The 16,181-nt window shown below is 39.8% G+C and overlaps 1 protein-coding gene across 2 annotated transcripts in view; it reads left to right on the top strand.

The window, feature by feature from the left end:
• The window catches only part of slc4a8 (solute carrier family 4 member 8), a 52,621-nt gene extending 45,834 nt beyond the window's left edge, over positions 1-6,787 (top strand). For both annotated transcript variants that reach the window (XM_050037194.1, XM_050037193.1), the window contains exons 23-25: positions 945-1,048; positions 1,295-1,400; positions 1,583-6,787. In XM_050037194.1, the coding sequence (XP_049893151.1) occupies positions 945-1,048; positions 1,295-1,400; positions 1,583-1,588 (216 nt within the window). In that variant the 3' untranslated portion in view covers positions 1,589-6,787. The remainder of the gene's footprint in view (positions 1-944; positions 1,049-1,294; positions 1,401-1,582) is intronic.
• The last annotated feature ends 9,394 nt before the right edge of the window (positions 6,788-16,181 follow it).

The following is a 16,181-nucleotide window of genomic DNA, read 5'->3' as shown; positions in this document are numbered from 1 at the left end:
GTCATTCAGCAGAGTTTTGCTAGGAAAGAAGTAGGAGGATCTAGGTACTGGTTAGATGGAGGGAAGTTTACAACAGCTCATTTACACAAAGCTGGTTGAAAATTGGCGAAGTACCCTTTTAATTGCCTCAACAAAAAAAAAAAAAATACAATTAAGCCTACATAAAATAACATAGACAGGCCTTCCTAACACCATTACATGACAGACTTAAAAGCAAAAACACTTGTTAAAATGACAGATGAACTGTATCCATTATGCTGATAATTGAAGAATTTATGTAATGCAAATAATGACATAATTGTTTAATTAGTATCTGTAATGTGATTACTGAATTTAGAACATTAACATATTACTTTACTGTGTCACTGACAAATGCGATTACAGTAGTGCGTTACTTTATACTGTTTTACGCCCAACATCACCTATTTTTTACAGTGCTACAGTTTTAAACATGTGAAAGAAAAAGACAACAAAAATATATTAGAAAAATATTAGACATGTATAAAAAGTATCTGGACTATCTCAACACAGAATACTGATAAAACAATGCAACTAATATCAATGCAATTAGCTGCAAATTACACTGTAATTTAACAAAATATCAGACGTAAATAAAGAGATATGGGGTAATTTAAAGTACATTTCATAAGTGTTTCATTCTTAGAGCATACATATATAAATAATATACAATTTGTTAGATTAAACTGTAAGGTTATGACCTATACCAGGTATAAAAACATCAAATAATCATTGAATGATGAAGCCTTATGTATTAAAAAAAACAACAACAACAACTTTATATCATGATTATATAAAAGTCTTAAAATTTTTTACTGAATCACTGGTTTAAAAGGCAGCTTGAATTACTTAGATGAACATAAATAAACACACACGTATTGACGAGATATGTTTGTGGCATGGCATGGAAACATTTTGTCTTGTAGGAATCGCAGGTTATGCTCAGTAAAAAGAAGGAGGATACAGCTGTTGTTCAGATTCCCATGGAGAGCAGCAAACCCGTTCAGACTCCCAAAGCACATGACCCCAGGTGAGCACAAAAACACACGCACCCCCCCTACACACTCAAATGGACCGGATGGACACCAGATGATCGGTGTGGTAAGATAATGAGAGCTGTGCCTCCTTATTGTTCATCTACATGCACGCTTGTCTTGTTTGGTGTGTGTGGTGTTCTGCTTTCAAGTGCACCCTGTGAATAATAACACACTGACCTCTCCCTAAACCCCAACTCACTCCCAACACTATCTTCTTGTGTCCTCTCCCTGCTCCTCAGGTGTGACCCCTCTGATATTAATATATCTGATGAAATGTCTAAAACCACCGTGTGGAAATCCCTCAACTCCAATCAAAAGGACACTCGTCCTGTGGCTGCTAAAAAGGCAAGGCCATACCCTCTTTCTCCTCAACCCCCTGTCATCTGTAAATATTTCCGCTGCACACTGTGGTCACCCACCTCTTTTGTGCTATGAAATTTTTGCTCCCACTGGTAGTTGTAAATCTGGGGCAGCCAAATTGTTCTCTGAGCTTTGTTAATTCAGGGTTTGTTTGTTTAACTCTGCAGGATTGATGGGATCGCGTTCATAGACGATTAAAGGATATCCGCAGTCCTGACAGACTGTAGCTCTGGACCACAGGACGCTGCGATTTGGCTGCTTTGACCGTCAGGCACCTCAGTGCTTAGAGAAACAAGTCTGGATGATTTCTACCAGCTACCTGCAACACATAATACTGTCCACAAACACACAGACAAAGAGAGGGTAGTACACTCTCACACACATAGACAGACACACACATGCACATACCTTTGTGAGGACCACAAATATTTTTAAAACCTTATGTCCTAAAATTAAAATCAGTGCTAACCTTATCCTAACTCTGACTCCTTAACCTTCTTAACCATTTAACCAGTAAAATCTCTGATCTCAACCACCATCATCTGCTGTCAGCTACAGGACAGGGAAGAAGTCCTTTATGACACATTTTGCCCTGTACACTGCCTTTGGCTTTCTATCTTAATTGTGAGGTTGGAGGCATTCTCTCCTGCAGCAGCATCCACCAGTAAAAACTCAATACTGGTGAATAGCTTGGTTTTAATTAATTTGTATCTGATAATGTAATCTAGAGACACATCCTGGAGCTGCTGCTCTTTCCACGGTGACAGTAAATAATGGAGGACACTGTGACAGCTGCTGGCAGCCCTGGTGATTTCACTGAGATATGGGGACATTGGCTGATTCACACCTGAAAGCCATCCATTTATTTTAAACTCATTTGGATGTAACATCTCGACATGCCAGTCAGTCAGTAATTCACAGTGTCACTGGTCTGTCTACAATGTCAGCCAAAAAGTCTGGATGGTTTTTTTTCAGCACATGGTGACACAGCTGTCATTTGTCTATAAATATCGACTTTACTGCCCAACATCATAAAATAGCCCATAATAAATTCCCTCGTAGGGCAGATTTTTTATTTAATACTAGAGATAGCCTTAAACTGAACCCTAGCACAGATATAAACCAGGAATATGCCCATTTGCCAGTTTTGTTGAGTCAACTTTATAGTTATTTGGAGGATGCAGTTTATGGCACTGTTACATTGTAGTGCATTATACTCACTGGTGTTTGTATTATTTTGTCCACCCCATTTAAACTGATAAAGACTGCATTAGTTTAAATGTAATCATTACACTCCTTATTTTACTACTGTTTTAAATCTGCAATAATTTGCATTTTTTGGCCACTTGAAACAAGTTGTAACCCCAACATGGAAATATCACATTTAAAGTTGATACAGTGAGCTAAGCGGATGCTTATTTACACATCCAGCAGATACAGAGAAAAATTAGCATTCATTTCATGTTTCCAGCCTCCTGATGAATTTAAGTCACATGTTTACTCTGCCTTTTGCTCACTTTTTGGTTTCTACGATCTCCTGGGGGAAATAACTGAGTCTTTAGTTGCTAAGTGGTCTAATATGTTCACCAGCTAGTTTGGTGCTGAGCAGGCAGTGTACAGTGGGTTTTTTGCTTAAGTAATCTGCCTGTTGGAGTTAAAAGCAACACTATGAGATGATAAGTTATTATCAGTTCATTACTACAAGTGATCCCTTTTGAAAACAAGTAATCACGTGAGCCACTGTTGATTAAAAATATATAAATTATATTTGCCTTAAAGGAGCTGTATACAACATTCTGAACATCATGATTCAGGTTGTGTGCACATGGTTCTCAACATCGAGGTGGCTTAGCCGGCAGCTAGCAGCCAGCGGTGCTAACAGCGCAAAAGGCGCTAATAACAACAACAGTGCTGACAGAGCTAATGGTGTTAACCTGGGGGGGATCCGGAGGATGTGTGTTATCAGAAATAACTGCCGTGTGACGCAGTGCAGAGCCACAGCGATGAACTAGCCAGTGGGATACACTCACATGGGCTAACATGCACGTGCAGGCTGACTGTTTACCGTAACAACAAACAGAGAAGCTTGGATTATGACACACACACACAGAGGGAGGGTGACTTCATTCTCTGCTCAGGACGGCATTACTCCACTTTACCTTTACATAGCAACATAGTTGTTTGCTGCAATGTTAATGTTCTGAATGTCACCTACAGCTCCCTTAAAGACATTTGGTCCTCACAAAGATAGACAAGCACACACACACACACACACACACACACACACACATACAAACACACACTCACATAACAACAACAACAACCTCTCTACTCCACTTTTTCACTCCATCAGAGACAACACCCAGGTTTCACCCCTCCACTGTACACTTGGCTGAGCTTCATGATAGAGAGTAAATGCTCCTTTAAACACAAACCAGTTTGTTTTATTAATCTAAGTGGGTCCATCTGTCATCATTCCTTAAATCTGCTAGACTGTCTTTTATTTAATGTGCCATGGTTGTGTACTTTTTCTAATAGTGATGATATGGTCGATTATTTGGTAGATTTTAAAAATACATTGCAGGTTCAGTAACACATAGACAAATCCTCTTTTGGGGCATAAAACTTTGTGTCAGTTTTGTGTGATGATGTAAACTGAAAACTGTAAATGTCAGAAGACCAACTTCAGCTGAAGCAGCAGCATCAATAACGTGTTTTTGAGATGTAATCTTTTTCCCTTTATGTTCGTCTTTGAACTGATGATCGTAAAAGATGGAGGTTGTTCTACAGAATATTTGTCGTGTTAGTACAGTGACTTATTTCTTTACCTCAGATGAGTTCATGAAGGCTCCAGCAAAGGACTTTGGATAATGTCAGGTCAGGGGAAACCAGAGCAGAGAGATAGTGTGTGTGAGTGTGAGTGTGAGTGTGTATGTGTGTGTGTATATGTGTGTGAAAGCGAGAGTTTGTGTGTCCCTTTGAGTATCAGGAAAATAATCATTATTTTATTATTTTGTGGGGCTGCAGGAATTTCTGTTAAGCAATAATTCACCCAAAATCCGACCCAGATTGACCTCTCCACACCTCTGTATGTATCAGGCCCTTTTTGCCAGTGCAACCTTTCTTCTCCATCCCTGGGTTGAAGAGAGGCAGTTCAGGGAAATGCAACATTTAACACCTAAAACATTTAACATGTGCCAAAAAGAAAATTCCTCACATGGTTAAAAGGATATATTTTGACATCGTCACACTTTCCTTCATTATACGGATCCTTGAGACATGTCACTTTGGATAAACACAGTTCCACTCTCACATGCTCCCCCTCATTTTTAATTATCAGAGTGTAACCTTTAATTAATTTAGGATGGGACTCTTCTGTTTGAGTTTCACACACCGGTGTCACCTCAAAGCTCGGCGAGCCAAAGGGAGAAGAGAGATGATGGTGTGAAAAAATGACCTCCAGTAATACTTTATTTGTAGTTGCACTTTCTGTAGATAAAGAAATTGTGATATATTTTATTTTGAAGACCGCTATCAAGCAATTAAATGATTTTACAATAATTTATTAGTTATTTATTTTTAGATATGAAATTCCAATGTGTTCTCTTTACTTTCTGTATATATTGTAATAAGCAAGATGATCTAAAAGGAATTAATATACTTATAACAGTGAATTCAATAAAATGCATTTAAAGGTTATTACAAAGAGAGCAAAGAGCTCAGATGGGCGACATCAGGAGTTTGTCTAATAAATCGGGATTGTCACACCTTTTTTGGCCTCGATGGGGGAGCCTTGAAACTGTTCGTAAATCAATTATTGACTGATATTAACATGGATAATAAAAGAAAGGAAAAGTGAAAGAATATGATTTTTTTTTCATTTTCTCAGGCATTTTTTGCCTTTATTTTGACAGCAGGGTGACAGGAAATGAGGGCAAAGAAGGGATGACACCTTTTGGGAGAGGTCTTCCTCAAGAGCTTTACCAGAATGGGATTTTTTTTTGGGTTAATATTAACAAAAAAGTGGGTGTGTGGGTTAAAATGAATACATTTCTGTCAGAAAGGGCTCTCTGGGAGAAAGCTTACAAGGAAAACTTCTCCCATGTGCGAGGGATGACATGCAACAAATGTCCTGATCTTCACTTAAAGTTAAATATAACACAATAGATAAATTAATCAATTAAAAAAAATCTCCATTTCAAATTTTTGATCCATTCATTGATGGATTAATGAAGTCATGTTTAAAATCTATTAACTCCTTGTTTTCCCATCCAGTTAAATATCAATCCATGAGTTCTTTTATTACCAGTTTCAAGGCTACTTCCTCCACAGTCCCCATCATTTCTATTCAAGTGACTTCAAAGCAAAGTGCACAAGTACAGTAATCTATCACTGTAACACCACATGCTGTAATACCTCCTCCGAGACGTGTATGAAAGTTTGTACATTGTGTTTGCTGTCATGTACCTCTGCTTTGACTTACGAATGTGTAGTCTTTGTGTTTCCAAGGACCCATCTCTAAACTAATGAATGGCATGACTAAATATTATTCGTGTAAATATATATATTCTAAATGACACGAATGAGTGCAAACAAAGGATGTGTAAATTAAGAAAAGACAAAATTGTGAAAACACTTTTAAACATCCAATGACTGTAGCTCTAATGAAAGAATTATTTAGCAATTGTTAAAGTAATTTTAATGAGCATCATGTGTCTTAAACTTGATTTTAAAATCATTAATGTATATGTGAATGTTTGGTAAACACACTGTTAAATGCCTTCAGTGTACTGTAGGTTTACTGTGTGTACATGTGACCAAGATGGGGTCATACATTTCGATGGATGTGGGTATAAATATACGTGCAGTACGTGTGTGCCTGTCATAGAATACATAACCACTTCCTGTTGTGCTGTCATTTTTGACCGTTGACCATCTTACGTCTGACCAAAAACAGAATAGCCATTTATGAGGTGCAGGCTGTTGTTGAGAAAACGTCGTCACTGTGTGCCCATTTTGTACAATTTCCTTGTCGCATTAAAATACAGCAAGAGACTCATGTTTCAAAATCTCTTCTGCCAGAATACTTCATTTTTATGTGTAGATTAAAAAACTGTGCACTGTGTGAGGCTTTGTCCTTTAAATGAATATTAGACTAAACTTGTGTCTGTTTCAAGGACAGCGTCAGGGTGACAGAAGAAAAGGATGAAAGAGAGAGATGATAGAACGTGGGAGGCTTTCAGGGAGAGGAACACCTTAATCTTATAGTCATGGAGCCATAGACAGAGCGATGCCTTGTCTCTTCAACCACTGAATAATTAGTCTGGATGTTTTATATGTATATGTAATTTAATTTTTGATTATGGAAAAATAAATAATACCAGTTCAAATGAAACAAGCTTTTTGTTTTATTTTTGCATCGTGTCTTTTTGTTAAAAAATCTGATCAGACAGTCAAAGATGTGTGTTTGAGCTTTTATATATAGATGTATTAAATGACTTATGCCACTAGGAGGCAGCAGAGTCACAATCCTTGCAAGTAGATTCACCCTATGAGGACATTGTCCTCCTAATATTTATTTAAATTGAAGACTGTTGGATCAGTTTAAAAAAGACAAACACTGGTCCCAGCCCCAGATCCTGAATGTGAAGTGTCCAAACCTCCTTCCTCTCCCTCCCAACCTCTTGGAGCTGTTTCCATTTTCATTGGACTGTCCCCTCCCTCCTTGTGCTGCACCCCTCCCCTGTTTTTTTTTAAATTGTTTATCCTGAGGTGAGAACACAGTGTGCACATCTGGAGGTGATCCCGGCTGCAAAGGAGTAGCCTGTGGGAAGGGGTATGGGGTTAAAGATGCACTGCACCCTCTATGTATATATCTGTGTGTGCATGTGCGCCTTGAGGGTGTCATGTGATCCCGACTCCCAAATGCTCCTGATTACAAACAGCTGGTGGGCTGTGGTCTCAGCCAATCAGAGGAGCTGTTGGCTGTGACATCAGGTGGAAGGAGGGAGGTGGATAGGGTATTTCAGATTTTTATTTACCTTATGAATTGAATCGGAACATCAGGCTGATCCATTAGGCTGTGTTGGATCTCCCATACAGTGCTTGAATGTTGCCAGCTGATAAACACATACATCATATTAACTCACTATGTACTTTCAGCTTTTCTGTTTGAGTACTGATTGTTATCATGTAGGTCCAGCATCATTATGGCCCATGGCCAGCACAGGGCCAATCAGCTGAGGAGGGACCCTGGCCCTAATGTCTCTGTTCTAAGACTTAAGCATTCAAAGAGATCCTTTGTGCTCATGTGAAGGTCCTGTGGTTTTTGTGAAGGAAAGCTATGGAGCCAACTGGAGCTGGAATGCAGACAGGAATGCGTGTTTTTTTCTGCAGGACAGAATGTTAAATGATTAGCAGTCATTTTGGGGGTAATTATGATTTTTTAAAATAGTTTGTAGTGTCTTTGATTGGTCACAAAGCATCTGATCTGATTCAGGATTGTGTGCATGAGTTATCCCGTGCAGTAGGTTCTCACAGCAGATGTGTCGCAGCAGGAACAGCACAGGTGTAACCAATAATATTAATGATATGTTGTGTTCCCATCTAGGTTTACCACTAAGCCATGAAAGTGGGCCTCATGTTTAATATCTGAAAGTGACACACCTGAATGGAATGTGGCCTTTACTGTAGTTACAGCTGTGTTTGACTCTCTAAACATCCGTCTTAAAGATATGGTCTGACATTTTGGAAAATACATATATTCATTTGGTAACACTTTGTAATATGGGGCACAAAATTGTGAGTCCTTCCTAAGGCCAGAGGAACTAAAGCTATTAGGTTTCTTGCTGTGAGAGTTAGATGAGTAGATCAATACAACTCTACAAGTTACAAGCTGATCTATTGTCAAATATGTATTTCAAAAACATATACATTTGCATTCCAGTCGAATACCTCTAACATGAACTATAAAGTACCATTCATGTAATTTAATCAAATAAAACTGAGATAGACTGAATGGATTTATGTAATAGCTCGTAGAATTTACCTAATGTACTTTATAAAGGTTTATGTAATCACTTAAATTCAATAACATATCTGAAATACACTGAATGTATTAACAGACATTACAACAACTTTAAGTAAATTAGGTAAATTCTATGAGCTATGGTTATATATATTCTCATAGACTATTCATCTCATTTTGATTTAATTACATAAGAGGTATTTTTTGGTTTATGTTAAAACTACTTGACTCATTTAGATGGAAACTTTATATGTGATTGAAATACGTAAATCTAACCTATTTCTTTCAGTTTATAAAGCTAAAACCAGCAGCTGGGTAGCTTAGCTTAGCGTATAGACTGGAAATAGGAAAACAGCTAGCATGGCTGGTAACACATTTTGTCTAATTGTTTTTACACTTTTTTCGTTATGGATTAAACAAATGAGATATAACGTATTATTCACTGAGCTTCAGAGGTGTTAGTAGGCAGATTTCTTTACCTCTGAACAGAGCCAGGCTGGTTGTTTTCTCGTTTCCAGTCTTTTTGATAAGCTAAGCTAACTGGCTGCTGGCCCCAGCTATGTAATTATCTTACAGGAGAGTGATATTGATCTCCTTCTTATTCTTTGGCAAGAAAAGGAATACGTGCAGTTCCCACAATGTGGAACAGTTCCTTTAAAAAAGGTATAAATCTTAATTTTGCTTATGGTTTTAATTTGTTCAGCATTAGCTAAATTTTTTATTTTTTTATTTTTTTTTATGTAACACATGACTGAATTGTGCTTCCCAGATTTACCTGAAGATATTTTGACATGAACAGGTGTACATAATAAAATTAATTACAGCTGAATTCCATTTAGCTGCATCAGTTTCAGGGTCCTGGCAATGTGCATGCTGGCTCAGTGTCACACTGTCATGGCTTACTGGGATACTTAAATAGAACAGAGCCATCGTTAATGTTATTCGTAACACCTGCTTTTCCTGCGATCCTACCAGTGAAAGAGGCCTGTTCCTCATACTGCTCATTAAAGAGTAATTTAAAGGTATGACTTTAAGATGTAACTCTAACATTCAACATACTGAGTGTGAGAGGAATAAAATAATGAACACTATTTTATGAAGGTAACTTTTCTGGTTACGACATCATAAAATATGATAGTCTATGCCTCCTACAAACTCAAGGACAAAATTGTTGATCATGTGTAAAATCCAACCAAAACAGTTGTGTCTTTTTTCTCTCTCTTTTCTCTGTTTCTATTTAACTCACTGAGCTGTTGTCCTTTTTTCTCACTGAACAGAGGCGGCCCTCGGCTCGTCCCTCCCCTCCATCAATCTCTGTCATAAATCTGTCAAGCGGAGAGAAAGGGAACTGCTGAATACAGATTTGTCAGCAATTAATCTAACCTCTATTACTAGACTTGGATATTGTGTTCGCCATAGCAGAGAACAATAAGCCACTCTAACATGGAGCACTGCGCTGCATGTGTGTGTGTGCGCTGTGAAATCATGTGTGTGTTTATGAGAGGAAAAGAGCATGTGTGTGTTTATGAGAGGGAAAGAGCATGTGCGTATGTGCATGAATGCAGTAAGATTCCTTGTGTGTTTTGTTGATTAAAACGAATCAAAGTATCCTATTTTATCCACATTTGTCTGCTCAGCATTAGTCTCTGTGTTTTATTGCCTTTATAAAGATATTACACAGCAGTTAAAGCCTCTGGCGGACAGTTACCTGCCATTTAACCTTGAAGAGACGGACAGTATGCTGAATGTGAGCCTGGCTAATTGACATAATTGACATTCACTTGATGAGTAGAGAGGACACATGATATTAGTGTGTGGTGTGTGCATATGTGTGTGTGTTTGTCTAGCTATGTGCTTTTCAGCTCTGTCTTATTGATTTTCTTAAGGATATGAATTAAAGTCAATATCATGTTTCCGAGACAAGGCGACCATGAGAATAAAGAGTCAACAAAAACATCACCATTTGTAATATTAATAGCATAATAAACATGTACTCCTCTGTGCATGTGCTTGTTTCCAGTTACTGTGTAAATGTTTATATACAGCACATGAATTCCTTTTAACAAATGAAAAGATTCAAACCAACAATGCTTTAGTTCCTGACCTTTCTACCCTGCCACACTCAGCCCCAAGCACATTTGTTTTTACAAAAGAAGTAAATCTTTAAAATCAGTTCCCGTATATGTAGTTTGATTTACTAAAAATAGCTGTGAACATAAGTGGATTACTGAACAAGCCTTCTGGGGAAAGGCCCAAAGGCCTTATGTGTAAGGGGCCCCCCAGCCCTCGCCTGCAAAATATCACTCATATTAGCATGCACTGACCAGGAAGAGAGTCAAAAGGACCACAGAGACATGCAAAGGAACTGTAAAGAGACAAAAAAGAACTAGAAACAGGGGTAAAACAACCACAAAGAGACACAAAACTACAAAAAGATGCATTATGACTACAAAGGGATGCAAAACAATTATATAAAATGAGGCCAAACACCTAGAAAGTCTGTGAGTCTTGCTCCTGTGTAGGGGAGGTGGGGCAGGGTGTCTACAGGTATCAGACTTTTAAATCAAATGCTTTTTAAGACCCTTTCAAGACACCTTTAAACAAAATTTAGGACATATTTTTGGACAAATCATATTTTTCTCATTCAAGCAAGTTATATGTGGTCTTGTGCAGAGGTATGTGTTATGTAGAAATATGGTTATTAGAGAGAATTAAGTTTTGCCAACAGCTAAATGCAAGTATGAAGTAAAATGACAGTATAATAGTTTTTTAAAGAGTTGTAACATTAGAAATGTGGACTTTTACATGGAAAGGCTTAACTCATCTTTTCAAAAAGACATTTAAAGATGTATAAATGATATTAGATAAAAATGTTTATAGTAGTTAAGACCTCACAAATTCAAATTTAAGACTATTTAATGACCTTTCAGGCCTAATTGTTACACAGTTGCATATAAGACATTTTAAGACTTCTTAAAGGGGCAATAAGTGAACAATAAGCGAAATTCATCATTTCTAGATTTAAGGAATTAAAAAATTGCTATGTGAAGAACTAGAGATGTAATTTCATCTGGAGTATAGCATGACCTCACACACCCTCTCTCCTTGTTGATCTCCAGCCCATTGTTTACAAGCCGGTCCAGCTGCGCGTTCATGTATGTTCATGTGAATCCGCCCCCCCCTCCTCCTCCTCCTCCTCTCAGAGCCCTTGGCCCTTCCTCCCTATAAAAGACTACAGCCAGTGAGCAACGGCAGGGCGTATTTTCAAAGTGAAATGGCGGAGTCAAATGTCTGTTTTAATTAGTGTTACAGTAATGTTAGGCACATGTCGCTATGTCGATTCAATTAAATTTAATGTTACAATCGTAGCATGGGTTAATGTCCGGAGCTTGAGTTATTAGCGGCTCAGTCCCAGCAATGGGTCAGGTGTTACGGTTGTGTTAGGTGAGTAGCCCGGCAGCTCAGCTAACGTTTGCAATTAGCATTGTAAAATGTAGCCCGGCGGGCAGCCTGGCAGCTGTGTTTAGCTATTCCCCTGTCTACTTCAATGATGATGGTACCTGTAATAAATGTAATATATTTGCTGAGATGGAGGCGAGGCTCAGTGACTAGAGGAGCTGGTAGAAGCGCTCCATAGCTGCAAGCTACTCCAGTAGCCGTAGTAGCTCTAGTGCTAACTCTGGGAGCTAACGCTAACATTCCTACTCTTCTGCGTGAGCCAGAGTCGTGAGCACGGTAGGAACGTTAGCGTGGCAGCCGACCAGTGCTAACGCTAACAGGAAAGCAGGGAAATAGCTAAACACAGCAGAGACAGAGAGTGAGTGAAAGACATCACTAACTGCTCCCTGCTGAAAAAAACAGCATCGACCAGACCAGCATGGACCAGCATAATTTCTATGCTGGTCCATGCTGTTTTTTTCAGCAGGGCTAAACTAAGCCAAACTAAGTTGGCTGTTCAGGTTTTATTTCCTCGCCCCTGTGGCGAGTGAATCTGCCTGTAGTGAAACCTAACCGGTGCTTCTTCCTCAGGCTCCACTTCACTCAGCTGCCAGCACAGCCAGTTAGCCTCCGCTAGCTTCCCAGCTAACGTTAGCCCCGGCTCTCCATTTGGATCCAACCGGGGCATCGAGCCCTGGTTTGTTATTCAGGTTAATGTGGGAAGAAGCAGCGGGTATATCGGGCAGCTGAGTGAAGCTGGGTGAAGCGGAGCCTGCGGAAGAAACACCGGGACCGTCTGGATGTAATAGTCTGTGGAGAGGCTGCGGTGCTCGGCTGCACAGACAAGACGAGTGGGATAGGGGGTGGAGAGCAGAGGTAGAGGGAGGAGTGGCTCATGACACACTTTGTTTTGGTCTACAGGCAGTGCACAACAGCAAATGTAGCGGTGAAGCGATTTCGCTTTTTGCCCCTTTAAGGACCTGCAGACACCCTGTGGGGGGCTTTTGCATATCTGTGCCCAGGGGCCCATTGTCTGATAATCCGCCCCTGAATGAGCACTTTATTTTGTAGCAAATGTAATTTAACAGGATTGATAGTGCATTGTGTAAAATAAACTACAGTACCAAGAGGCAACCTCCAGGTATGAAAAATAAAGCAGAACGCAGGAGTGCCAAAAACTGCAGTTCCTTGAATGGCCACTTGAGGCTGGCTCCATGAGCGAGTCAATCCCCATAGAGCCCCATGTTAAAATGCCCAACTTTACAGCAGAAATAAACATGTTTACAGCCTGGTACAAAAAACAGTTTTGAACTCTATAGCTAATTTCCCCATGCATGACAACATTATGGTGAATTTTTTTTAAACATGCCTGTTTGCTTTTTATTAAGACTCGAAGTTACGCATATGTAAGGGCGTCACTGCTTTAAGTGACAGGCTGTCTACAGATAGTGTCCTCTCCTTCTAAAGCCCTATTCGGACGGGATTAGTTTTACATGGGCAAGTGAGGTAATGTCACTTTACCACAGGACGTCAGTAATATTAATGGCCGATTCGCACGGGATAAGAAATATCAGTAAAACTACCACAAGTGAGAGGGGTAAATTCATTCACGCACCGCCGTCCTCTCCTGCCGTCATGTGCGTATGATAGGACTGTCAAAAGCACCATGAAATTGAGTTAGAATATTTTCGAATTAATTTAGTAGAGTTCGAATAATATTAGAATTTATTATTATTATTATTAGTAGTAGTAGTAGTAGTAATAGTAGTATTAGTATTAGTATTAGTATTAGTATTATTATTTTTTTTTTTTTACAAAAAACCCCCACAAAAAATAAGATGCTTATTGCTGGTGCAATATGAACGTGACACTCGGATGAAAACACCCGTTCTGACCTCACTGAAGTGCCAGGTATGATCAACTTCTGCCTCGCTATCTGAGCCATGTTTGGATACTTCAGTGCGTAGTTTTCCACCACAAGAGTGGATCCTGGTCGGCTCGTAGTGGTGTCTCATTCTGGTAACGTTTCATCTCTTCTTCAAAAAGGGTAGGCAGGGAGGCAGCAGGTGCAACACTCTCCCTGTATGTCTCCCCGAACAGGTCACACATCGCGGACAGCGCAGTGGGTGGTGTTGGCGCAGCGGGCTCCTCCGTCGGCGCCTCTCCCTCCCGCTGCGTCCCGAACGGGATTCGCCGTGATATACAACATTATTGATAGTATTAATTAATTATTAATGATATTCGAATTATCAAATTTAGGTTTGAACTTATAAAAAATATATATATTCGAATATATTTCTAACTTCAATTTTTTTTTTTGACAGCCCTAACACACATATTTACTGCTGGTCTATTCGCACGGGATTAGTATTACCTGAGGTAATTGTCCTGGACCCTTTTACAGAAGGTAAAAGTCGCAGTAATCTTTACTGACATGGTGCGGTAATGATTACTGACATGGCACATTCGGACGGGAGTAAAATCTCTGGTAATTATTACTTTACCCCACGCCCCTATGTAAAACTAATCCCGTCCGAATAGGGCTTAAGTCAGATCCACCCCTTGCTCCTCCAAAGCCCCACCCTCTCACCCAAATATGGTAAATTCTGGCGCCAGAAACAAAAAAAAGGTGATGACCCAGTGCAATAGTGTGCAACCTTGACGTGTTTTTTATAGTTTTTGAACAACAATAAGGTCAGTGGTGCAAGGTAGTTATTACAGGGCCCAGTGCATGCAATGATGACTAGTTATGCAGCATTAACACAGAGACACACACACACCATTAAGCATATATATAAACCAAACTAGCTACAATATATCAAATAGAGACTTGATGTTGGACAACATAAACATACATATTACCCATGTTACATATATTATATACAGTCTATGATATTACCCAGCAATCATTATTGTACACGTGTATATGACATACATATACATATCTGTATATGTGCATGGTTTTTAGAGTTTCTTTAACTTTACTACACAGTGCTACTGGCTATTTTACAAAAAAATTAAATAAATTCCCCTTGTCAAGGACATATATAGCAAATGCCACTGAGAGTTCTTTTTTGAACACAGGTGTACTCCCGAGGTGAGAATTTAAATCACACCCAGGGGGGTCATTCTCTTCTCAGCACATCATTGGAGGGCCTTCTCTCTCTACACCCCCAATCCCAACCCCACCCTGCCCCACGGGCCCCAGCGCGAACACACTGCCTATATTTACGCCCCTGAGTGAACCTCTATGGTCCAGAGGATTAACAGACCGGCAATGCTTGTTAGTAGGATCAATTCATTGTTTAATTTGGTCTTGTAGGTGGATTTGTTAACAGTCAGAAAAATATAAAATATCACCACAGTTATCCATTAAATGCAAGCCCAGTACTTTGCTGACGCTGACATTGCCTGTGGGAGACAATACACACATTTCCTGTTCTTTTCCCAAATATTTCCTGTTCCTGTTTTGCCCTCTCGCTGTCTCCTTCTCGCTCTCTGCCTCATAATTCACCCCTCAAATCATGTACGTGAACATGCTCGGACATGTGGAAATGAAAATTGTACTCTAGGTATTTAACTCTGTAGCTACAACAGCAGTCCGGCTTTTGAAGGCATGGATGTATTTTCATCATTAACCCCATTCCTGCCTCCCCGTGCACACGCGCGCACGTGTGCGCACACACACACACACACACACACACACACACACACACACACACACACACACACACACACACAATTATCATTACTGGGACAGTTCAGTGGAGCAGTGGGTCAGTGCTCAGCTGCTTGAGACAGAATTAGAGTGGCAAACAGCTGAGCTTCTCTGGGGTGCTATCATGTGACCTATCCCACCCACAGGGCCAAAGGGACCCACGTTTAGAGTTACCATGTCCAATTTCCAGCATGGCCGTTATGTGTGTATGGTTAAATCTGTCTTCCTGTTTGTCATATATGTTCCAGTAGTTGAGTTGTAAGTGGAATTTCTCTCCTGTGTCTCTGCCAGTAAACTCGCTCTCCAACCTGCTGATAGCCGCACCTTTCTGTTCGCCTGTCATTAGCACACACTCTGCCCTTTGTCCCTCCGCCTGTCTCAGTGACCTGCTCAGGGCCGCACAGCTACATTTGGAGGTGTTCCTGACGTAACAAGAGACCACATCTGGGGGGGGGCTTCGTTATGGCAGTGAGAATGTATCAAACAACCTACCTTACCTCTAATGAAAAGAAAAGCCCCCACAGCACATTTGGGATTGTTTAGATGTATTGTTTCCTAGCCTGCAAAATCACAGCGTGGCTTT

Source organism: Epinephelus moara, chromosome 24, assembly GCF_006386435.1.
Source record: "Epinephelus moara isolate mb chromosome 24, YSFRI_EMoa_1.0, whole genome shotgun sequence".
NCBI lineage: Eukaryota > Metazoa > Chordata > Actinopteri > Perciformes > Serranidae > Epinephelus > Epinephelus moara.
This window is presented reverse-complemented; position numbering and strand designations above follow the sequence as displayed.